This window comes from Rhinopithecus roxellana, chromosome 9 (genome assembly GCF_007565055.1).
Source record: "Rhinopithecus roxellana isolate Shanxi Qingling chromosome 9, ASM756505v1, whole genome shotgun sequence".
Taxonomy (NCBI): domain Eukaryota; kingdom Metazoa; phylum Chordata; class Mammalia; order Primates; family Cercopithecidae; genus Rhinopithecus; species Rhinopithecus roxellana.
Genome location: NC_044557.1, coordinates 54,481,619 through 54,507,556, shown reverse-complemented (window position 1 = coordinate 54,507,556; position 25,938 = coordinate 54,481,619). Strand labels below are relative to the sequence as shown.

The 25,938-nt window shown below is 37.6% G+C and overlaps 1 protein-coding gene across 1 annotated transcript; it reads left to right on the top strand.

The window, feature by feature from the left end:
• Positions 1-446: 446 nt before the first annotated feature.
• Positions 447-24,935, top strand: TMEM64 (transmembrane protein 64). The gene is made up of 3 exons (XM_010353850.2): positions 447-1,418; positions 15,226-15,381; positions 21,027-24,935. Exons 1-3 carry the CDS (start codon positions 621-623, stop codon positions 21,216-21,218), a joined length of 1,146 nt encoding a protein of 381 aa, XP_010352152.2. The 5' UTR covers positions 447-620; the 3' UTR covers positions 21,219-24,935.
• Positions 24,936-25,938: the final 1,003 nt, after the last annotated feature.

Below are 25,938 nucleotides of genomic sequence, written 5' to 3'. Positions count from 1 at the left end.
TTCGACAGGGTAGCGGCGGATGTGAGCGCCACTCACAGCTGCCCGCTCGGATAAGAGGTTACTGCGGAAACGACCAGGAGGGAACCGGCGAGAATCCAAGCAGCTCACCGACTGGGGTCGCCTCGGTCCGAGAAGGGGAGCGCGCGCCCTGACACGCAGGCATGCGCGCGCCTGTGGGAAGTCAGGGAGCGCGCCCCTGCCAGTCGCCCCGCCCTCCCCAGAGCTCCTTCTGCCCTCCCAGCAGTTTCCCTCAGCAACCCTGGGCCTCCGCTGGCCCACGCAGACGCCCCTCGACCCCTGCAGCCTGGCGGGCAGGCGTCACGGGGGCGGGACCAGAACACAGCCCGCTCCGCCCCGAGCGCCCGCGGCCCCGCCCCCTCTGGCCGACAAGGGGCGGGCACCGCCGGAGTGGGCTCCGTGGGCGCTGGGGCGGGAGTCTCCGCACTCCCGCCTGGCAGTCGATCCTCCGCTGACTCGGCGCCCTTTTCCGGGCTGTCTCCCACCCCCTGAGCGGACGCAGGGAGTCGAGGCCGGGCGAACCGGGCGCCATGAAGGGCAGCTGCCTAACAGGCGCCGCGGCGGAGGGGCTGGTCGGCTGAGGGCCCGCGCCGGGCCGAGGCATGCGGAGCCCGGGCGGGATCCTGCTCCAGGCGCTGCCCCGGCTGCTGCAGCACGCGGCCCTCCCGGGCCTCGTCGAGCTGCCTGCCCGCTGGGCCCTGCCGCGGGGTGCGGGCGGGGACGGCCCGGCGGACCGCCTTCCCCGCGGGGGCGGGGCGAGCGCGGCGGCGGCAGCGGCGGCAGCCTCGGGCGCCCTGCTCGGCGCCTATCTGGAGCGCCACGGTCCGCCAGCGGCTTCGGAGCTGCCGGAGCCGGGCGGGGCCTTGGCGGGCGGCCCTGGGAGCGGCGGCGGCGGCGGCGTGTTGGTCGGCGTGGCCGAGGTGAGAAACTGGCGCTGTTGCTGTCTCAGCAGCACCTGTTGGTGCCGGAGCGTCGTGCTGGTCTGCGTGCTGGCCGCCCTCTGCTTCGCTTCCCTGGCCCTGGTCCGCCGCTACCTTCAGCACCTCCTGCTGTGGGTGGAGAGCCTTGACTCGCTGCTAGGGGTCCTGCTCTTCGTCCTGGGCTTCATCGTGGTCTCGTTCCCCTGCGGCTGGGGCTACATCGTACTCAACGTGGCCGCTGGCTACCTGTACGGCTTCGTGCTGGGCATGGGTCTGATGGTGGTGGGCGTCCTCATCGGCACCTTCATCGCCCATGTGGTCTGCAAGCGGTTGCTCACTGCCTGGGTGGCCGCCAGGATCCAGAGCAGCGACAAGCTGAGCGCCGTTATTCGCGTCGTGGAGGGAGGAAGCGGCCTGAAAGTGGTGGCGCTGGCCAGACTGACCCCCATACCTTTTGGGCTTCAGAATGCAGTGTTTTCGGTAAGTAGGGTCCCGCTGGCCTGTCCCTCTCCAAGTCTGTTTTTGAGCGGTCTTGTGGCGGCCCTAGGAGGGCGCTCTATCAGATAAACACCAGCAGAGAAGTGACACTGAGGGCAGGAGTTACAATTACTTTCCATCGCACCCTGGGAAATCTGTCATACACATAAAACATACCTAACGCGGAGCCTCGAAAGACAGTTTGTTAGGTAAAAAACTAATGTTCCTTTTTCGGGATGGGAACGTAATTAAAAATGAAAAGCCCTCTTAACAGTGGGCATGCAGGGACATGAATGGAAATGCCCATCTTCAATACTTGTCATCTTTTGTAGCAGCTTTGGCAACATTTAGGGAGGAAAGCTTCACGTTTTTAGCTTTCTCTCTTGCTTGCATAAATACATCCAGGGTTTTGATTCAAGTTTTTAGCGACATGGACCGAAGGAAGTGTTTCAGTAAACAGTGGAGGAGCTAGTTGCAGACTCCGGATTTTGGAGTTTCCTAAATTTTTAATGGGCTTTTTCTTCTTCAAGTAATTGTGCTTTAATGCGATGTAAAGGAGAAAATCCTACTGTTTATCTTTCTTTGGAGGAACTTCATTTCGAAATCGCACGGTGGTGAATAAAACAGAACAGATAACCTTTTGATCAATTAGCATTTATTTTTCTTCTATATATGCACCATTATAGACTCTTTTCTGTCCTTGTATTCATATGTTTTGCTTGCCCAGGTTTTTATAGCTAGTGTGCATCTCCATGCAACTGATTTAGGATAGAAACACTGCTAGTGAAGAGATCATTTTACTGGAAGAAAGGAATCTGGTTTTTACAAACTTGGTGACTTTGGATCAAATTACTGACCCTGTCTGGCTTCACTTTTCTCTTTTATAAAGTGAAGGACTTAAAAAAGTAGATTACTGTGTTCCCCAAATTCAATTATTCTAAACTACCAAGCGTTTATGTAGATTCCCAGGAACTCAACCCTTCAGCTAGACTTAAAGAAAACTGTACTGAAGTAAAAAGATAATTGCACTCAAAACCGTAGGAATTGATGTATTTTAAGTGATTCTGATGCATTGTTTCAAAAAGTAAATAATTGTTAGTCCCTGGAAACTTTCTCATTTTGTTTTGAATTAGGAATAATTCTAACCAATCTACCTCTTTGTGATGAAATTAAAATCTTTCACTTTTTTCTTTTCTTTTAAATGCCTTCTGCAAACCTCTTGATTCCAAGCAACAGCAGCAATGACTATGGAATGGTATTTGGTAGAGGCAGTGGAAACAGATAAGGGGTTTTCTGTAGAGATAAAGTTTAGTGTTAGCAGTAGTTTGGTATAGTCTTAGTCTTAAATTTCTTTTTCATACCCTCCTATAGTATGAAATATAAACTTGAACTTTGATCCAGTCTTGGGTAATAATAAATAAACCGTCCCAGGACTTTCAAAGAAGGTTGGGCTACGGAACCTGAATAGATTGATTGTTAGTTTGTGTTTCAGTATAGCATGTATCCTTGGGCCTTTTCTTGTCCACCTACTGCATGCCAACTACTATCCTAGGCTCTTACCACATGTTTCTGATCCTTAAACCAGCCCTGCAGAAGTTGATTATGCACATATTATAGACTAGTGTCTACTAGTTAGGAGCACAGGGCTGGTGCTGTGGATTCCTGCTGTCTGCTTAGTCTAGTGACTTTGGGCAAGTTGTTTATTCTCTCTGTGCTTCAATTTCTTATTTGTAAAATAAGGAAAGTAATGATACCTACTTCCATAGGATTATTGAGAAGATTACATGAGATGAATACATGCAACAGAGCCTGGCTTAACAAACATGTGTTGGCTTTTGTCGTTTCTGTTGTTAGGACCCAAGGTCACCAAGGTACTAAACTAATGGTAGAGTCAGACTTTGAACCATGGTAGGGTCTCAACCCACCACCTCTTCATTTCTTCAATATATATTTAATGCTGGGTATAGTCATGGGTAAATAGTAAGGGCTCATTATGTATTTACTGATTGACAATAAGGTAGGCTTTTCTTTTGATTATGTCTGTTACATATTAAGTATGTGACTAAGAAGTTGTATTTTGTACTTGGTAATAATTTAAGGTAATCATGTAGTTGAAACTGAGCTTGACAAGGGACAACTCTGAATTTAGCATTGTGTGGTCAATAAAAAAGAAGGGAAAAAAAAAGAAAAATGGCCTCTTGCAATAGGTATTATTGTCACCATTTCACTGAGAAAGAAACAGAAGCTCAACCATCCAGGAACTTCTTCAGTCACCCACCTACCAAGTGGCTGAGCTAGGGTTTGAACCCAGAATCAGCTGATATGGTGCATCTTACTGTAAAGTTTTTACTCATAGCCATAGCAGGGTGGGCTGTGAAGCCACTGGATATGGTCTGTTATGTCCTGTTTATACCTATTGTCCTGAACTGCCTGCTTACAGAAGTAGTCCTTTCAACTAAAACAGTTTACTGAATTCACCCAGGATATGTGAAAGAAAAGAAAGCTTAGTTAAGGCTGATGTTAGTTTTAGTCTGACTTTCCTTTCTGCCTTCTAGAACTCCATTCTGCCTCCTCATATACCCTCTCCACCTCATACCCCTCCTGCTGACCATAGTTGCCCCCTTTCTAGGCATATTTCTTGTGTTTTCTACATCCCTCCCTATCCTTGAAATCATCCTTTTTAAAAAAAAAAAAAACAAATTCCAGTTAAAACTCATTTGTGTGTGTGTGTATGTGCCCATAATTAGAGAAATTCATCTGGGCTTACCTCAAAGAAGTTAGGTGTAGTGGTCATGAGAGGCCCAGGCTTTGGAAATAGATGATCCTGAATTAGTCTGTGCCATCTGGCCTTCTCCATTTCCTCATCTGTAAAATGAAGTAGAGTTATGAGGCTTAAGAAAGCTGATACTGTGAAGGCATTAAGTATTTTGTCTGGCTCATAGTCACTTCCCAGTAATTGTTAAGTGTTATTATTATTTATAGTGGTGGAGGTAGTTGTATTCACATTTTAGAAGCAGGAGCTGATTGTAAAGGATAATATATGGAAGAAGGAAAGGCGCTTTCCCTTGCTTATCTCCTCTGAACCATTTTTTCCCCTTCTCCCATGCATACTAGAAACTTGAAATCAGATTGGTTCCAACATTTACAGTGTCATCTTGAAGTAGTTATAGTTACTCTTTTGAGCCATACTTTCTGTTGTGAGATATGTTTAATAATACATGCTGCAGAGCTGTGATAAAATATATAGTTTGCTCATTATTTGCTACTTCTTTCTCACCATCCTCTGCATTCCAAAATGAGGATACTGAAACTGAGCTACTTTTTAAAAAAATTTAACAAATACCTATATTGTACTTAGCTAATTGCCAGGCACTGTTTAATCATGCACTCATAACTTATTTACTGTTCATTTCAGCCGTGATCCTCATCATATAGCTGAGGCAGTTAAGGTACAGTGGTGAAATAACTCGCCCAAGATTACACAGTTAGTAAATGTTTAGAGTCATTAACTTACCCAGGGTACTAGTGTTGGTCCAAGAAGATCTGGATTTCCCAGACACATCCTGATTCCAGTTGTAGAATACTTGTCCTAGCGCACCTTGAATATCAGACATTATGGAGAACTGGGTAAGGTTCTATACAGTTGACTTAGGTATCATCCCAGATGTTAGAGCAGGGGTCAGAAAACCACAGCCCAATTTTGTATGGCATACAAGCTAAGAATGATTCTTCCATTTTTAAATGGTTGGAAAAAATACCACAAGAATATTTCATGTACATGAGAATTATATGAAATTCAAATTTTAGCATCTGTAAATGGTGTTATTGGAATACAGCTGTGCTCACTTATGTGTGTGCTATGTGTGTCTCTTTTTAATCCAAAATGGCAAATTGAGCAGTTACTACAGACCCTACTGCCTACAGAGCCTGAACTGTTTACTACCTGGTGCTTCATGGAAAAAGTTTGCCAACTTCTTCTGCCTTAGAGTCACAGCAACAAAACAGCTACCAACCCTGAGCCCCTGCAGCTCTAGGAAGAGAACCTTAATTTCTCATATATATCTTATATTTTTATTTAACAGAAAAAATACTTTTAAACAAAAGCAATCAATGGGTATTGTGTGTAAAATGCAAACAAAATAGAAATTAGTAAATTTAAAAGTGCAAGACCTTACCCATCACTGTGGCTCACTTCTTAGTGAACTGCTTTATAGAATTATTTGTTACCAAACCACCAATTACTTTGGTTATTTATGTGAGCTCACCATAGGTTTGAAGCAACAAATAGATTCTTTGTTTTGGAGGGAACCAGGGAGCTGTGAAACTGGTACTGACTGAAATAATAATAGTGAAGGATGTCATCATAACTTTAAGCAGATATAACTGTTTTTCAAGTTTTCTTAGAGTTTGCATTGAGTTATCAAGAAGATAAATCACTTTTAGTAATTTAGTTTATATTTGAACTGAAATTTATTACAACTAAAGAAAAGTTTTTGGCAAATGACTCTAAGACCACAAATACAGTATAGTATCTTAGCTTATGCTGTGGGGTCTTCTGGTTCTGTCTTAGCTCCTTTGTAGCCCTGGCAAAGTCATTTAATGATTCTGGCCTCCAGTTTTCGTTATTTGCAAAATGAGAGGGTATAGATTAGGTCAGTTTGCTTTTAAAAAGACAAGTGTTCTGAGCAACAATGTAACATTACGTTTTATTTTTTAACAGTTTAGTGATAGTGTGTGTTATAAAAATACACATTTTCTCATTTTCTTAAGTTCTTATTCTGTAATATGTTTTCTTATTTTCTTAAATTCTTATTCTGTGCTGTAGATATAGCCATAGATTCAGATAAAGATATGATAGTCGTAATACTTGTCACTGTATCAGTGTATCTAATGATGATTTCTTCTTACTAGTAAAGTGTAATGATTTGCTGCCAGTGGTACAGTTCAGGCAAAATAGAAAGGCAGACACAGTCTGTGTTTTGAAAGAGTTGGAGTCTGGCCCTTAAGGGTCAGATAGGATGACTAAGTTGTGTAATGTCATCTCAGTGCACATCCTGAGACCTCACAATACCACTGAATCCAGCTGACCTTTATTTCCTTGAAACTGGTTTCCCGTCTTTGTGTGTCTTTAGTTATCTCATCAGCTTCTGCATTTTTTTGTGTCATATGTAGGCTTATAATTCACTAATCTATATCTCTAGCCTGTTATATTAATATATATACAGTGTGTTTTATTAACCCTTCCTAGATTTAAAAAAATTTGTTTAAAAGCAAAGAGGTTATTAAAACGTATTTTAACAATATTTGTTTTTTCCGTCTATATGTATTCATTGTAAAAACTTTGAAAAGTATAGCAAATACAAAGAAAAAAGTCCTTAGCATTTTAGTGTTTATTTTTCTCTTTGCATTTTATTGATATGTATTTTTAATATAATATTGAGTTAATGATTTTTGTGACCTTCTTTTACTTGATGTAATGAACATCTTGTCATTACATGTATTGCAACATGACTTTTAATGATTGCACAGTTAGCTGTAGTTTTCTATCTTTGTATCTTTTTTATTCCTGCTTAGAACTGGGCCTTAGATATGTATAGAAGGCATATGATACATTTTTTTAGTACAAATAATAAACCTATAGTATGTCAGATTGTATGAAGAAAATCTTTTCAACTTGTGTTCCAGAAATTATGTACAATAAGATACACATTTTTCCCCCCTTGGGAGAAGATTCAAGACCTCTGTGTGTATACGGGTGGGAGGGTGGAAGAGTGGTTAAACCAGATTGTCAGATAAATTGGTGACCCCTCCCTAAGATATTTGGGAGCCATTAAAAGCATTTCCTAATTTAGGGACAGTGAACTCTTGAAAAAGCTTGCATATATGAGAATGCTTCTGTGTCATAGACAGACATTGACCTAACCATTTCTGTCAGTAGAAATCTCTTTACTCTGAAGCCCTCTCTAGCTGTTAGGGTAGGGTCTCAGCATTGCTATGGCCTCGTTCTTTTTTTTTTTTTTTTTTTTCCTGCAGTAGCAGGACTTTTTTCAGTACTCTCAGGGTTGCTTGGGAGACCCTAACGAGAGGGTCTTAGCCTTGACCTTAGGTTCACCTTGGAGGTTTCTGGAAATATTTTTAGTATTCATTCAGTAAATAATTGGTAGGTGCCTAGTATATGCCTGCTGCTGTTTTAAATGCTGGAGGTGAAGCTGTGAATTAAATAAAGTCTCTCCCGTGAGGTGGTAGCATTCCAGTGGAGAAATAGCATTCTAGGTAAATCATGGTATAAATTTTGCTGAAAATAAGTTAATTTTCATTTATAACATTTTTTCTGTGTGCTTGGCAGAGTGTCCTTAATTTCTGAAAATCCAATTAAAAATGGACTTTGCATTCCAACTTGTTTATAAACTGGCAACTACTCTAGGTTTCCATATTTATAGATAAAACATTGTTGGTGTTGATACATCCAACCTCCAATAAACATATATTTAGCACCTAATATATGGTAGGCATTTGTTAAGATCTAGGGACACAATGAGGACCAAGACAGGCAGATCCCTTTCCTCGCAGAATTTATAGTTTGGGAAAGGACTGAGGGGCAAACAAATGGCGAAACCTTCAGTTATTCTCCAGTGCAAAGGGGACAGGGAAGTATAGTTTCTGTCAGAGCACTTGAAAGCACTTAAAAGACTTGTGGCATCTGGGAAGGTTTCCTAGAGTAATTGATGACTGAGTAGTGAAAGACAGTGTAGGAGTTTTCGGAGTAAATGGAGTGGAAAGAAGGATGTGCTTGTTGTACTCCCCAGAAGGAACAATGTAGAAAGGTCCAGAGGGAAAGGGGAGCAAGTAGTGTTCTAGGAACTGAGACAATTTTGATGTGACTGGGACGTAGTGTGACAGGATGTGTGAAACGCTCAGAGGCCAGATCATGAAGCACTTTGTGCTCTGAAGAACCTCATGGCAGTAGGAGGGAGTTTAAGCAGGAGTAGGCTCACTTTTTAAAAAGATTTCTGCAGGAGTTAGCATAGGTAGTGAGTGAGGTAGTCTGTGTGTCAGGACCGGAGAGGAGACTGAATTAGGAATAGGCCCAGACGGTGGATAGATTTCCCCAGAGAAGGTGCGGTTGACAAGAGGTAGTAGATACTGGATGTGGGAAATGAGGAATTAGCTGTTTCCCTGACTGACGAGGTTTCCAGCTAGGGCCGCTGAGTTTGGGAACACAGAAAAGATGAAGAGGTATTTTGAGGAGCAAAGGAAAGAGAATATGCAGTTAACGTTTTTCTTTAAACTGATTTTTAAAGTTTTGATTTTCTGAGAGTGAAAAATAGTTGCCATTTATGAATTCTTTTTCTCTCTTCCCCATTTCCCCATTTTCTTTCTTTCTTTCTTTTTTTTTTTTTTTTTTTTTTTGAGACGGAGTCTCGCTGTGTCGCCCAAGCTGGAGTGCAGTGGCGCGGATCTCGGCTCACTGCAAGCTCTGCCTCCTGTGTTCACACCGTTCTCCTGCCTCAGCCTCTGGAGTAGCTGGGACTACAGGCACCCACCACCACGTCTGGCTAATTTTTTTTATTTTTTAGTAGAGATGGGGTTTCACTGTGTTAGCCAGGATGGGCTCGATCTCCTGACCTCGTGATCCGCCCGCCTCGGCCTCCCAAAGTGCTTGGATTACAGGCGGAGCCACTGCACCCGGCCATCTCTTCCCCAATTTTTCTGAAATATTAGTAGGAAGTATTTTGGGGATATATACAGTAAAATACTATCAGTAAATATTAATTAGATGAAAAGACCAAATTGGTCATTTTAATTTCTCTTGACCAATCCTTTCTTGACAGTCTTAGGGCTTCATGATTGTTTTTCTATAGTGATTCGTGATTTTTTCCTATATAATGTAATTTAATATATTTTAATTGGAATTTATAATATTTTAACAGTAATTTTGTTAATAAGCAGCATCCCAAATACCAAGCAACACGTCTGTACAGGAAGGTATAATTTGCCAAAATGAATGCTAGATTCACAGAGCTGCACATAAAATTTGAGGTCTTCTGAATACAGGTCACCTTTATATTCTTTATTACATCCATGCCAAGATAGTCTATGTAAAAACAAAGTTTCTTGGTGGGTTAAATTAAAGTGGTAAAACCATTGTGTAAACAGCTATAATCTTAGAAAGCAGAAGAGCTGGGTCAGGTTTCCTGAGAGCTGTGCTTGGTGCTTTGCCTAAGAGGACCGACCACAGCCCCAGCTTCAGTGAATGTCCCAGTGATAGATCTAAAGACGGAGGTTCTCAGTTGTCAGCTCCAAAAATGCCATGTTCAGAGGTGAATCAGCTCTTGCTCTTCAGAATTACAGTTTTTTTTTTCTCTCTCTCATTTATTTTTTCCCTCCCAGATGGAATACTTCTTTGTTTTCAGGATCTATTTGGTATAGTGGTGAAATGCTGTTCTACATGTTAATAACCCCATGTTAAGTGAATCACATCTTCAAGTATATCATGTACCTCTGGGAATAAAGGATATATACTTTTATAGTGCTTCTAGAGTTTTTAAAACATGGGAGGATAGCAGTCAGGTGGTGTTTGCCATCCCTTAAACTCTTGCTGTGGTATCTCATCACAGAAACTAACTAGCAAGATAGCATTGATATCCTAGGTTGAGAAATCTAGGGGTTCTTTGATTTGGAATACAAATTCTGAGCCAAAATGCCGGGGTACTTGCAGGCAAGAATTCCAGTGGTATTGATCTAGGCTCATGTTTAATGTCTTTCTACAAAGTAGAACGAGGAGACAAAATTTTAGAACTTTGGTGCTTGAAGACTGCGGAGAGAAGGCTGGATGCATCTCCTTGTGGAAACAAGTGTTCCTAATATGTTTGTCAAAGACTGAGCTAGATGGAGATTCTGAGTAAAATTTTTGCTTATGGAAAATGCCATATTAAAATAGGCCGGGCGCAGTGGCTCACGCCTGTAATCCCAGCACTTTGGGAGGCTGAGGTGGGCGGATCACAAGGGCAGGAGTTCAAGACCAGCCTGACCAACATGGTGAAACCCTGTCTCTACTAAAAATACAAAAATTAGCCAGGTGTGGTGGTGCACTCTTGTAATCCAGCTACTTAGGAGGCTGAGGCAGGAGAATTGCTTGAACCTGGGAGGCGGAGGTTGCAGTGAGAACAAGATCGTGCCATTGCACTCCAGCCTGGGTGACAGAGTGAGACTCTGTCTCAAAATAAATAAAATAAAATAAAATAAAATAAAATAAAATAATTTGGAAGAAGTTGTTCGTCTTTAATAAAGTTATTAATAGTTTAAAACCTGTATACATGTATGTTACTGTGTTGCTCCATTGGTTAAAGCATTGAACACTCCAGCAAAAATATTTACGATTATTAACTAAAATTATATGTATGCATAATCACACTTTTTCCCAAGGGTAAGGTTTGGTCATGAAAGATTTGATAAACTTCAATTTATGCAGTTTATGCATGGGTGACGGTAGGTAGAGTTGTTTCAGATTTATGAAATCTGTTCTTAAATTACCCATTTGAATATTATTGATGTCATCTGTGAATGTCAATTATGTGTTATATTTAGAGAAACTTCATTACATTTAAAGGTAAAGGTTGTGGCCAGCAGCGTTGCATTCTGAAATTTCTGAACTGAAATATTTATTTTAAAGATAACTTCCATAATATGTAATGTTTTGTTATTAACTGCACTGTAATTTTTATAACATTCATTTTTGTTGTATGTTCTTACTTTTTATATCTGACATGTTTATTCTAAAGAAAGTTCTCTGCTCCTATAAGTGCTCTAAATTGAAGAAGGAACCTTGCTCAGCTTAGTTCCATTCACACCATTCTTTGACTAGACTCCCTGGTACCTTTCCTCTGAGTATAGGCGCCTTCCTCTTTTATCTAAGGCCCCAACAAGTATCACCCCATCTAGTTTTCCTGTCTTTATTTTACAGGATTTCTTTGTGTGTGCCCTATAGACAATCCTAGCTGTGCTGCCAACTTTATGAATACATTCTGTACTTTCCCTGCAATTGCACTCTAGCGTGGGCGACAGAGCGAGACTCTGTCTCAATAAATAAATAAATAAATAAATAAATAAATAAATAGCATGGGCGACAGAGCGAGACTCTGTCTCAATAAATAAATAAATAAAATAATTTGGAAGAAGCTGTTCATCTTTTGTTCATTCTCTTCTTGGAACACCTGCCTTCCTCATCCTATCTACCTTTGCTTGCCAAACTCATACTACGCTTTCAGTGTGTGCCTTGAATCCCTCTTTTCCCAAAAAGTTACCCTTTGGCCTCTACTTCTACAATTAATTTTCATCCTTTATTCTTTAATGCTCAGCATGTATTCCTTCTCAGTGCTCCCCATTCTGCCTGTTTCTCAGGTAGTTTATGTTTACTTGTCAGTGTTTAATCCATCAGTGGTAGGCATTGTGTCTTTTTATCTCTTCCAAGCACCTCTTGGAGCATCTTGCATTAGCAGTTATTGAGTCAGTGATCAATAAGGTGGATTGTTAACAACCAGTCATTGTAATATTCTTTCCAAATCAGTAGTAATGCATCTCCAGTTCATTATCTATTAATAGAGTTGAATGTAGTTTTATTGAAAATATGAAATGATTTTTAGATTAGGTTGTATTAATAGTTGTAGAGTCACCTATAGCTGTTTAAAATATCAGATTTTAAAATTAGTAAAAAGGTTTAATAAAGTGGCCAGTAGCTTTCTTATATACCAGTAATACTCAGATGGGGGTGTGGAGAAGTTACTTTGAAAATCAATAGTAGTGGCAACAATAATAACATGAAATGCTTAGAAATAAACTAATAAGAAATGCATGGGATACGTGAATAAAGTGACCAAACTTTAGTAAGAGGTATAAAAGATGATTTTGAGTAATTATAGAAAAATTTCTGGATAAGAATACCTAATATTGTAGAGATTTCAGGTCTATTCAGATTAATTTGCAGATTTGCCTTAATCCCAGTATAAAATTTACTCATTTTTTTTGAGTGATAGAATGATCTGCAAGAATAAATATAGCCAAGAACAGTTATGGCCATTTTTAAAAGAAGCATAATGAAGGAGTTTGAATAGAATGGGAAATTCCTTGCCAGGTATTAACGGATAGTCTTTATTACAATTTGGTTTCAGTACAAGATTTGAGACCCCTATGCTTTAGTTCTAAAAAGATTTTAAATATAAATGGACAGTTTTAGAGCTCCAAATAAGCCCTTTTTATATAAAATAACTTTTATTTCTACTAAAGTAAACATAATAAGTCAATGGAGAAGTTATTGATTATTTACTATCTAATGCTGGGAAAATTAGCTATTGGGAAAGGGGAGGGATCAGGCTATATCCTCACCTTGAATTTGAATAAATTCCAGAAGGAATAAGTGGTGAATGCTAAAAAGAAAAACATAATCAGAAGAAATACATAGGTAGAAATCAACAGTAGACTCTTAAAACACTTTCTAAAGCTAAATGCAATGGAAAATAAGAGGACAAAATAGATAATATTTTATTATGTAAAAATTTAAAAACATTTCTATGTCAAAACATAAAATTAAGAGATAAAGGACACTTTAGCAAAAACTATATGCCACATATAAGAGACAACAGGTTGCCCTCACTATATAAATAGTTCTTACAAATAAGAAAAACACATAACATCCCAATAAAAAAGGGCAAATGTGAACAAATAAACCCATAGGGAAATGTGAATAAAAAATGTATATAGAAAATGTGCCAATATAAATTAAAACAGTACAGATTAAATAATGATGAAATATCATTTTTACTCCTATCAAAATAAAGATTAAAATTTAATATTTACAGTTGGTAACAGTATGACAGTGGATGCGTTCATGTATCACATACTGACAGGTGTGTTGAAGCATTGTGGACATTTTGGAAAATTAAGTTTTTTACTATTTGAACCAATAATTCTAGTGATCTATCGTACCAGAGTTAAGATACATATGTCATGTATTGCTGTATACCAGATCAAAACTTAGTAGCTTAAAACAATCATTTATTGTCTTACAATTTCTCTGGGTCAGGGATTCCTCTGCAACTAGCTGGGTGCGTCTGACTCAGGATCCCTCACAATGCTGCAGTCAAGGTTTTGGCCAGGGCTGCAGTCATCTTAAGGCTTGACTGGGGCAGGATTCACTTCCAGGCTATTGACTGGCTATTTTTCCAGGCTATTTTTGCTAGCTGTTGACTGAACACATCAGTTCCTTGCCACATGGGTCTCTCCATGGGAGCTACTTAGAGCATGGCAGCTTACTTACTTGAGGAAAAAGTGGAAGTCCTATTCTTTTGGTAACTTAATTTTGGAAGTGACATCTTCTCACTTCTGCTCTTGCCTGTTTGCTAGAAGAAAGCACGAGGTCCAGCCCACACTCTAGGGGAAGGGATCACACATTGACATGAATACCAGGGGATCAGGTCATTAGGAATATTTTAGATGTTGCCTAACACAGAGGTTAATATCCAAAAGATGTCATCATAATTTTAGAATTTTTTAATAGCCAAAAATAAATGTAATTACATATATACAAAAAATGAAGCAATGTAAATATTCTACAGTAGGAGCGGTTAAATTGTGCTACATTCAGGCAATGGTAGTATAATTGCATAATAATGATAATTTTCACCTTTTTTGAGTGTCAGTCATATGCCAGGTATTTCCTAGATACTTTAGAAATATTTCTGATCCTAACAACAGCCATCTAAGCTGGTAATGATTTTCATTTTACAAATGAAAAAACTGATAGTTAGCACTTTGGGAGACTGAGGTGGGCGAATTGCCTGAGCTCAGGAATTCAAGACCAGCCTGGGCAACACGGTGAAACCCTGTCTCTACTAAAATACAAAAAAGTAGGGCCGGGCGCGGTGACTCACGCCTATAATCCCAGTACTTTAGGAGGCCAAGGCAGGGGGATCACGATGTCAGGAGATTGAGAACATCCCGGCTAACATGGTGAAACCGCATCTCTACTAAAAATACAGAAAATTAGCCGGGTGTGGTGGCAGGCGTCAGTAGTCCCAGCTACTCGGGAGACTGAGGCAGGAGAATGGCATGAACTGGGGAGGCGGAACTTGCAGTGAGCTGAAATCGGTCCGCTGCACTACAGCTGGGGCGACAGAGCAAGACTGTGTCTCAAAAAAAAAAAAAAAAAAAAAAAAAGTGGTGTGGCGGCGTGCGCCTGTAGGCCCAGCTACAGGGGAGGCTGAGGCAGAAAAATTTCTTGAACCCAGGTGGCGGAGGTTGCAGTGAACCCAGGTCGCACCACTACACTCAACCCCGGGCGACAGAGCGAGACTCTGTCTCCAAACAAAACAAAACAGATATTTAGAGACAGAGTAGCTTATTGAATTCTCAGCACCAGAATGCCATTCTAGGGTTATCTGGCTTCAAAGCCCAGCGACCACACTGCTATTTAAGAATGCTTTTGAAGAATATTTAATGATATGAGGAAGACTTACAAAACTGTTTTTACAAAGTTATCTATGTGTGGATTTTATTTACATGAAAGAAAAAGTCACAAATGTTATCTTTTGATGATACTATAATAGAATATTAAAATTTACTTTTATTTCATTCTAAATATTCTACATTCTGCATGTATTCTCTTTATAATCTTTTTGTAAATTCAGGATACTGTTGTAAAGATGTCAGCTCCTTCCCAAGGAAATACCACTAGTTAGATTTATACACACATTCTTTTATGTTGAATTGAAATTTTACTTGGTAATGAATCATTCCCTTTAATCTACTCTTCTAGATTACTGATCTCTCATTACCCAACTATCTGATGGCATCTTCGGTTGGACTGCTTCCTACCCAGCTTCTGAATTCTTACTTGGGTACCACCCTGCGGACAATGGAAGATGTCATTGCAGAACAGAGTGTTAGTGGATATTTTGTTTTTTGTTTACAGGTGAGTTTAAGGCCAAGGGTTGTCTCTTTTTTTCTCTTTTTCTTTTGGTATGGCATTGCTGATTTGAGAGATTTCATTGAAAATAATAGGAGGGTTTTTCCATTTTAGATTTTTTTTCTTGGTTCTTTCGGTACTACCTCATATTTTGACAACACTAAAATTTTTAATTGTGTGGATATATGCAAGTGTGTAGAACTGAATTGATACAGAAAAATCCTCTTAAAGAGGCAAAAAAGAATGACAAAAATAAGATTATTTTTGCAGTGATTATTTTCAGTCATCACAAATCAAATACTGTATTTTGACTTTGTGTGAAATGTGCCTGAAAATAATTTTAGTAAGGTTGGGCAGAGTTGAGTGTTTATCTTGTTACTTTATATTCAAATTATTGAAACTCACCTGTTTGTATTTTTTAAAGTATTATGTTGACAATGTAAATTTCTTTCTAGTACAGTTTGATGTGAAACCAAAGATTTGTTTTAAAAAGTGTTACCTCATAAAAATGTCTAAGGTTTTCTATTACAAGTCCAAATAAGCTTGTGTAATGGATTATTATTACCATGCAAATTGTAATATAGTTTGGGGCACATAAAATTTTACATAAGAGGTTGATGAAAGAGGAAAATACTGCCAAGTAGGCAGATTTCCTTAGAGCCTTTAAATTTGCATGCAGAAATAGTTAAAAATTTATTTGTGATTTATTTTATTCCTGAGATTTAACAAAATAGAAAATCATAATTTTTCATGAACTAGTGAGATGATGATGATAGTTAACCTTTATTCCATGCTTTATATGCCACATATTGAAGCCCATTTAGTCCCTACAAAAACCCTAGGAGGTACAGATGTTTATTATTTTGAGCTGGTTATTTATTATACATCTCTTCCCAAATCTGCATTCAGTGACATCACATTGATAGCTTGAAATTGCCCATGATGGGAATATTTACACCATGGGAAATGGCAAGTGCTGTAAATCAAGCCCCCTATCTCTGATCCACAAGAACTGGTTCACAAAGACACCATTAGATAGTAACTTGTTTAAAGTCCCCACTAATAAGTGTTAGAGCCAGGATTTGAACCAAGGTGGTTGGTTCTAGAGATCATGCTCAAAAACAGTAGAATATAGTCAGCCCTCTGTATCCATTGGTTCCACATTCATGGATTCAGCCAACTACAGATTAAAAATATTTGGGAAAAAAATTAAAAATAACAATATAACAATAAAAAATAGCACAAAAAAGCAATGTATTACAATAACTATTTACATAGCATTTACATCATATTAGGTATTATAAGTAATGTAGAACTCATTTAAAGCATATGGACAGATATGCAAAAGTTATATGCAACTACCATGCCATTTTATATAAGGGATTTGAGTATACGCAGATTTTGAAATCTGGGGGGATCCAGGAACCAATACCCCACAGATACACGGGACAACGCTATACTCCTCTAAGCAAATAATACTAATGAGATGGTCCTCGAGACTTACTGGTCTTTTAACTTATTAGTTTTAACTGTTACTGAGTATATGGTACCGTATTACAGATTTAATTTTGGTGGCATTATTCTCAAATTTTTGAGACTCTATTGTGTTTAAAGTACTATGATAAAATAAAGCCAGAGTTAATTTTCTTTATGCTTATGAGGTACAAGTTTAGTACATAAAGTAAAACCATGAATATTTACATTGAAATATTGCCCAAATAAAGTTTATCAATAAGAGTCCTTGCTTTAAGAAAAATGATGTAATATGTTTGATGTGTAGAGTCAGTTTTTTTCTTTTTCCCCCAGAGCTGTATTTTCTTTAGATAATCTGAATCTAAGTTAAATGTTTTTGTTACAGTTGGTTTATTTATATTAATAGAGCACGCTAATCATACAAAGTTAAACTTTCTATACATTATATCTATAGCACAGTATATAAATTAACATTTATGATTGTCCCAGAGTACTGTATCGCGTTCTCACACTTTTTTAGTATGAGGTTAAGCATATTTTTTTTTAGTTTCCTGAAAATAAGTAATCTGTTTGAAACATTTTTTCCCTTTGACTTTACATTTGAGTAATTAGAATCCCTCATTGTTAATAGTTTGGAGAGAACTTTTACTATTTAAAACTTTTTATGCGTCTTAGTAAATTACTCAACCATAGTCAATGAAGTTCATGGTACTTTTTAAACTATAGAATCTTCTTTTATTCAGTGATTTCTCACCCTTTGGTTAAGCTGGCAGATTTAAGCTTAGAATACAAAACAGTGGGGAAATCACATATTTCTTAGCCTAGGGATTTATGAAAAGAAGTGAAGACATGTTTACGCTTGCTTGATTTAATTGATATTAGTTACAGCTTAATTTGTATCAGGAGGCATTTAATGCAGCTTACAAAATATGTACAAAAGAATAAGAAGATAGCTTAGGTTAAAGCTAGCAGAATAAGTATATTCATGAGATTCCTCATATTTTCTAGAAATGAGCCACAAATTTGCCTCTGAGTTTTATGGCTGCCAGCCTAAAATAAAGCAGTACAAAATAAATGTTCATAGGAAGCCACAACCATTTCTTGTATAGTTTGATTATCCCTTATCTGAAATGCTTGGGGCCAGAAATGTTTTGATCTTGAATTTCCTCAGATTTTAGTATATTTACATTATGCTTACCTGTTGATTATCCCTAATCTAAATATCTGGAATCTAAAGTGTTCGAATGAGCATTTTCTTTGAGTGTCTTGTTAGTGCTCAAAAACTTTTGGTTGGAGCCTTTGAGATTTGGGATTTCTGGATTAGGGATTCTCAACCTGTACTGAAATCCAGCTTAGATTCTGTGGTCTATTTAGTTACTCTTCCATGCCTGTTATTTTTCTATGTACCTACCAACCAAAACCATCCAAGTTTTATCTGCTTTACCCCTATTCTTTTGGGGAAGTCATGTAACCAAACGGATTGATATTTAACTCATGGTTGCAAATCTTCACTTAGTTTCTCAACACTACCCCACATCCTAGCTCTCTCCTTTGTCTTCTCACTCCCCTGCTGTTGTCTTGAAATAGTTAATTATTTTAAACTATCTTCACTTCTCCTCACAATTTTGACTCCTTCACCTGCCCGCCCTCTTTATTGTCAACAGATTACCTCTCTTGCTTAACAGAAAAATCAGAAGCCTTCAACTGAGAAATCCCTGAATTTTCATATAAGAAATCTGTTAACTTCTTATGTTCCTGCCCCTGCTTAGCCTGCTTTCCGGTTAGCATTAAGAGATGCCTGCCTTTCTGTGTGAGTCTTGACCTTCTGCCTGTGTTTGATTCTTTGATTTCATTTTAATAAGGAAACTTTTAAAAAAAATGTCTATACTTTGTTTCCATTTTCTAAATCCTTTTAACACTTCACTTGGCTAAGGAAGATGGGGATGGCATGTTGGGGGACAGTCCAAATCATCAGACCCTGGGATCAGAAGTCAGCTGGGAAAGTCCCACTTAAAGATACAACCATTTCACCCTTGCTATCTGTGGCCCTGCCACTTCCTTCCCTCAAACTGCTCTTTTTAAGGCTGTCAGTAACCTTTTCTAAATGAGATGCACTTTCCAGTTCTCATCTAGCTTGACCTGCTAGCAGTCTAAGACTCTTGACAGTGTCTTCGTTATTAAAACACTCTTCCCTTAGTTTCTTTGATACCACTGTCTTAACTTTTTTTTCCCACTTGCCTGGCTTATGCTTAACTTCTTCCTTTCACCCCTTATATCTGTGTTTTTGAAGATTCTAGCTTTAGTTTTCTAGTCCTACTCTGAAAACTTTTTTTTTTTAACAGCAAATCCAATTACTCTGGTGGTTGCTAAGATGTGCAGTTGGGTAAAGATCCTCCCCCCACCCTCATCCTACTCCCCAGCACTGTCTTTAGCTCAGTCCTCTTTCTATAGCTTCAGACCTATTCACTGACATCCATGAACTTTTTTGGATATCTAACAGGCACCTCGAATTCAGCATGTCTAAAACAGAACGTAGCATTTAATTCACAACGCACCCCTCCCAGTATTTTCTTCATCTCTTTAAATGGTGTTTCCGTTTATTGATATGTAGCAAACTTAGGAGTTTTCAGTAAATATATCTTGTTTCTTTTAAGAGAATTAACAGAAAGCAAAATCACAGAATTTAAAGACCCAGCTTTAAGATGACTAACTTATTTACAATTTTACTGAGTGATGGGTACTTATTTAATGGCACCCCCTAGTGCAAGTGCCAAGTTCCTCCCCTCTCACATTTATCATACCCCAAGTATGCTCTGCTTCTATTTTATCCTCCCCAACCACCCTCAGCACTTGGATTTAAAATACTTTCCCCATAAAGCTTATGTTATAATTATGGGTAGATTTTATTGAAATTGTATTATATTTCAGTATCACTTTTGGTTACAGCAGACTCTGTAAACTTGCTGGAACATTAAATAACACCTGCTGTATTTGCTCCAAGTCCTAAAGAACTGATTTATAAATGAACTTTGGAATAAAACTCATTTAGAAAATGTACACTGCTTAGACATTCTGAGGAACTGTACATAGAATGTTAAAGTGGGCCGGGCGCTGTGGCTCACCCCTGTAATTGGCCACTTTGGGAGGCCGAGGCAGGCAGATCACGAGATCAGGAGTTCGAGACCAGCCTGGCCAACATGGTAAAACCCCGTCTCTACTGAGAATACAAAAATTAGCTGGGCATGGGAAGCATGCCTGTAATCCCAGCTACTGAGGAGGCTGAGAAGGAGAACTGCTTGAATCCATGAGGTGGAGGTTGTAGTGAGTTGAGATTGTGCCACTGCACTCTAGCCTGGGCGACAGAGCGAGACTCCATCTCAAAAAAAAAAATTAAAAAAAAAAAAAAGAGGAAAAAGGAAGAAAGTGCAGAGGGACCATAGCTTCCTATAAGACAATGAGAAACTGAAGCTTCCCTAAATCACATGACTAGTGAGTAGCTAAGCTAAGACTAGAAAGCTGACTTTCAGTTTGATCGGTATGATTGTTTTTTCTAGTATCCCTTTGACTAACATTTTAAAATAATCATCATATTTTCCTCTGATTTTGTTTTTTCCTAAGTCTAGGCAGTTTCTTGTTCACAATCTCTTGTTAATTTCTTTGGAAGTTTATTGGCATTTCATTTTTTTAAGTGGTCCATAATACTTTTAATTTTGTCTGCACCAGATAGTTCATTGTAAATGGTAGTGCTTCTCACTAAGTGGGCTTAGAAATACCTATGGACATTTATAGTCATTCAAAGGTATAATACATTAATTATACCAACAAAGTTTAGCCAGCTGTTACCTCTGTTGTAGACATTTTTTATTCCTTGAAGAAAGCTTTTTGGTATAAAGAGATAGGTTTGGCTTGTATCAAGTGAACCAAAAGGAATGTGTGTTTTCCTAATACCATGTCATGGTTACCTGTAGACTTCGGTCCTCCACTCCCAGGAGAAGCAGCAAAGGAAAGAATAAACAATAACTGTATGTAAACTATTTAAAAATGTATAGCCTTTTACCTACCATCTTTGAGAAGCTCCCGGTTTGAAGCATTTCAAAGCCAAATGTTTATTGGATTTATTTATCTCTTTTTTTCTGTATAAAATATTGATAACTGTAATGTTTTATTTTTATTCACAGATTATTATAAGTATAGGCCTCATGTTTTATGTAGTTCATCGAGCTCAAGTGGAATTGAATGCAGCTATTGTAGCTTGTGAAATGGAACTGAAGTCCTCTCTGGTTAAAGGCAATCAACCAAATACCAGTGGCTCTTCATTCTACAACAAGAGGACCCTAACATTTTCTGGAGGTGGAATCAATGTTGTATGATTCTAATGAGATATGTGATTGTCAAGAGCCTAGTGTGCTCTCTAAGGTCTAGCAGTCACTTCACTAGTGGGCAGAGACAAGTTCTAATTGTATGACGGCACAAACAAAACTGACTCGTTTTTAAATTGCACATTTTTTTTTTTTTAAAGCAAGAATCATTTTCTGGATATGTAAGTGTAAATGTAGATGCAAATTTGGCTGCACCTCTATTGGCCTATAGGTCTGCACTTTAGTGTTTTTTAGATTGTTTTATTTCTGGGTATTTACAAACAGAGAAATAACCCAAATATTATTTCTGATTAGTGTCTTTATTTATAAAGCCCATGAGTTGTTTGTATGCATATTTCCTACTTGTAAAGATGAGTAAAAGTATGCAGTTTTAAATGTATAATATTATTGGATGTTCTTTGCTTTGGTAGTCTTTACAGAAAGGATAAACAGTGGTTTTTGTTTTGTTTTGTTTTATTGTTTAAGTGGGACCACTTAGCTTCCCATTTCCTTACTAGTTAGAGAACAGACATTAATTTTCAGTGGAATGTATTTTTGCAGGCATCATGTTGTTACAGGGCCATTTACACCTATTCACAAAGCTTAAATCCTACCTTGTGGGACTGAAGTGCTCTTAAGATAACTGTTTATTTTCACTGTGTAATATGCAAAGCAAAAGGGAAATTATTTAGTGGGTAGTGACTCAAAATTAGAACTCTTGTTCTAATTCAGTTACGTTGGCTTTACCCTCCTTAGATTTTTCATCAAAGGGCTGTCCCATTGCAATCTTACTAAAACATTTTGTTAAAATAAACTTTTTTCCTTTTTATATTAATAATTAGGCTTTTAAATAAAAATATTATTCGTTTAAAATGGTGGGCTTACCATCATTGAAGATGTCACTCAGGTGGCCTTGTTTGATCAAAACGCCTTTTTTAAAAACCAAGCTTTAAAAACATGTTTATAATTTCATGAACTACATATATATTGTTCCCATAGTCTTCAGCTTTAAAACTATAAATATGATATTAAGTTAATGCCCAAATTTGTGTTATTTGCCCTACTTTAAGTAAGTTTATTTTCTTTGTTTTTTCGGTACTTTTCTCTGATAAGACTCAGGAATTCTGAAATGTGAAATTGTCTCAATTCTTTCTCTTGTAGCATGAATCAAATGTATTTATTAATAGCACTTATGACTATAGAATATAATTTGGCATATGATTCGTATTACATATGTATTATTCATTTATTTTATTTTTAAAATAGTTTAATTATAAACTTAATGAGTTTTTTTAACAGATGAGATTATAGATATTAATGCAAATTTTCTGGTAGGTATCTCTTTTATTGCTATGACGATTCCAACTTATCAGAGACCTCCCATTTGCCTTTTCATTACGGTAAAAGCTTTGCCCTCATCTACTAAAGTACAAAGGAATTCTTTGGAAGCAGATTATTTTAGTCTTCTGTTAGAGATGAATTTGTTCATTTTAATGGGTGATCTTTTTTCCCTATCAGGTGTAATTGCTTTCCTATCAGGTGTAATTGCTTTCCTTTCCTTTATAATGTGTAAGTTTTCTCATCTTTGACTAACAGTAAAGTTCATTTATATGTCCATACCAAGAAGACTTCAGTGCAAATACTTTGAGAGCACCTGGGTCTACAGGACATAATTGGCCTCCAAATCCTCCTTTCTTGTTAATAGTAGGAAAATAGATATAGTATTGGAATACCCTTATTCTTTTTTGAGTCCTAATTACTCATTTCTTTTTTTTTTTCTTTCTTTCTTTCTTTTGAATCCTAGTTGCTGGTTTTTAATGATTTTAGTTTAACAATCCCAACCAACAATACATTTGATTTATTTTTTTCTGTCTAACCTGACAGTCTTTTTCGTGTGCTTCTTGTTTGTTGGTTAGTTTTTGTGAAAGGAATCATTATTTAAGATGACTATTTTCATACTTGTTTTACACTTCACGTGTTTGGAAGTGCATTTATTTACTTAGCATTTGTTACTTGAATAATTTCACCAAATGAATACTTTTTGATAGTTATAATGAGTTCTAATTGTTACACTTTGCTTGGTACTTATAATAGATATGTAAAGGTAAAAGAAATAATTTTTCTGTATTCTGCCAATCTTAATTTTATATAATAAATCATCCATTTTTTTCTTAAAATAGTATGGATTGACTGTTTCTAAAATAACAATCTATGGCTGTGGTTTTTCTTTTCTTCAGCATTTCCAGCATCCAAGTAAACAGTAGTCCCTTACAGTCCTGCTACTTGATGGGTGAATTTGGTTGCTGGGTTTTTAGGTTGCATTCACAATAAATCATGCAAAGCATTGCCATGCCTTATTTACTCCATTTTTAATCCTGTATCCCAGATTTATGGCAGCAACACACATCTATAGGGTACTTTTATGTTGTCCAAATATTGCTGTTAGTCATATATACTTATAAAATATCTCCAGTCATGTATATTTATAGAAATGAAATGTCAAATTTCTCAGACTGTTAAAGTGCAGTATAAAGTTGCTTAATGCACACTTAAAATGGTATATAATTTCTGAATCTTATGAAAGATGTGTTCTTTTTTAATTCTTTGGGCGTTTTCTTAAGTTTTACATATTTTTTGGTTTATTGTTAATGATTTTGTTTACTCTTTGCCAAATTTTGTCATGTAGGTTATTTTACGATTGCACCTTTTAAAAGTGTATATACTAATTTACTAAGTATATTCATGTCCATTTTTATTTGATCATCTGATTTGTGAAATAACTTGAAATTTGTACTGTTTGGTTTGTGAAAATAATATTATCAACTCTCTGTCATTAGAATGTGTATTTTATGTTCAGAAGTGACTGTGGGTTTATTCAGAGCCAGCCATTCTCTCCCTTGATGCACTTTGTAACCAGTTACAAATCCTTTTAGGTGGCTTTTGCCTGATAGGGTCAAGTGTATTACTATAAAACATTTTTCTTCTTGTGAAGCTATTAAATTCATTAGTTACTCTTATTTCCCCTTGTTGTAATTAAGTGGTGCAGGTACAAGCATATCCCCAGCATTCCTGTGTGTGAATGTGCACTACTGATTTGGACTGTTCTTGAGAAAGGTGCTGTGACTTACATATGTCAATATTTGTTGGCTCTAGGGATATCTTTAGAATGCTTGAGCAAGTCGCTAGGTGTATGCCATGTTGGTGCAGGTAAACCCATGCTGTTCATAGCCAAGCAGCATTTGCAGAGAAAAGGAGAGTTTTACATAGACCCCAGGCAAAACAGTACTAACCTAGTTGATGGCCTTGGTGGTGGAATTTTCACCAGTTTCAGCTGGAGGCTACTCACTATATCAGAATGATGCTCAGTATAACACTATCTGATTTTTAGATTGGCCAATTTCTGTTGTAATCAAGTATTTAGTATATAATTTTTTAAAGTCATTGCTTTAATCTGAAAAGCCATTAGAAGGGAGAGGAATCACTGTTCTACAGGATATTTAAAACTCAGGAGTTCAAATAACCTCACATATTGAACATAAACTGTTAACTTACTCCACAACTTAATTCTAACCTGATACTTATGAATTGCAAAGTGATTGCTGCAAACTATTTTCTAAGGTGGCTGAAGATTTAAAATAGATCATTCTAAAGGGAAATCAGTAAAATGTCTTGATAATTGGTATCCAAATCACTTGTGTGCCTGAGAAAATAAAAGGTAATATTTTACTTCTCGCTTTTCTTTCTTTGTTTTTATATTTTAATGGATGTAGAGACATGACCCATGAGAAGGAGTGTTTCAGGGGATAGGGAGGATGTACTCCTAAAAATGAGAATGTTGATAATTGACGCTCCATGGGGTGGTTATGATTCTGGAAGAAGTCCTAAGGAGAAATGATTCTGACATCTTAAATTGGCACTCACTCCAGTTTTTTTCTACATCTTTAAGTCATGAAATGCCACCTGCCAAACAATTGTTATTCGTTCATCCCAGCTAGTGGCAATATTTACGATGCTTTTCATAATGTCAAAGGACTTTAACCAATATAATTTTCTGTTGATCTCTACCCTATTTCCATGACTGTTTCCTAAAAGCCACATTCCATTTGCCATAACATTTTCATCTTAGCACCAAGAACAATATTTGTCCTTGTTTATTTGTAGAAGCTCCAATACCATTGTACACCTTTTGTTAACCATTTTGGACCAAAATTATTTGCTAGTTTATAAAATGGGCCACAAGACGTAGCTACATGTTGCAGACTACTTTCACCCAGGTGGTGTAGAGGAGCATTCGTCAGATAAGCATTTTGACATTGTGGTGTGCTTGTTATCCAAGGTTGTACGATACTGTCTGCCATGCTTGCTCTTCGGGGTTGACAGTGCCTATTAGCATCAGGAGTGTGGGGAAAGTATATATTAGTGGTATACTGTATTATAAGTTAAATATTTAACATTTATGGGGTAGCATTATATGCATGGTGATATTAAACAAGACATATGTATATAGTAAATTTACATTTAAGCATTCTGCCAAGTTTCAACCAAGTTGATTATCCAAATTACTAACTGATATCACTGTCTTAAACGTGACTTAGTGTTCTATAAGGTAGGTCACTTGCTAGATGAAAGACTAGAAAATCTTAAAATATTCAGTGAAGTTCAGTAAGAAAGAGTGAATAGAGTATGTATTGAACAAAAAATAATAATTCCAAAATTACAAAAATGTTAGAGT

Bases quoted from the DNA above. Each gene is read 5' to 3' on its own strand.
- TMEM64 (XM_010353850.2), top strand. From the start codon at position 621: ATGCGGAGCCCGGGCGGGATCCTGCTCCAGGCGCTGCCCCGGCTGCTG. The intron at 1,419-15,225 runs GTAAGTAGGGTC...CTACTCTTCTAG, and splicing joins TTCAGAATGCAGTGTTTTCG to ATTACTGATCTCTCATTACC. The intron at 15,382-21,026 runs GTGAGTTTAAGG...TTTTATTCACAG, and splicing joins ATTTTGTTTTTTGTTTACAG to ATTATTATAAGTATAGGCCT.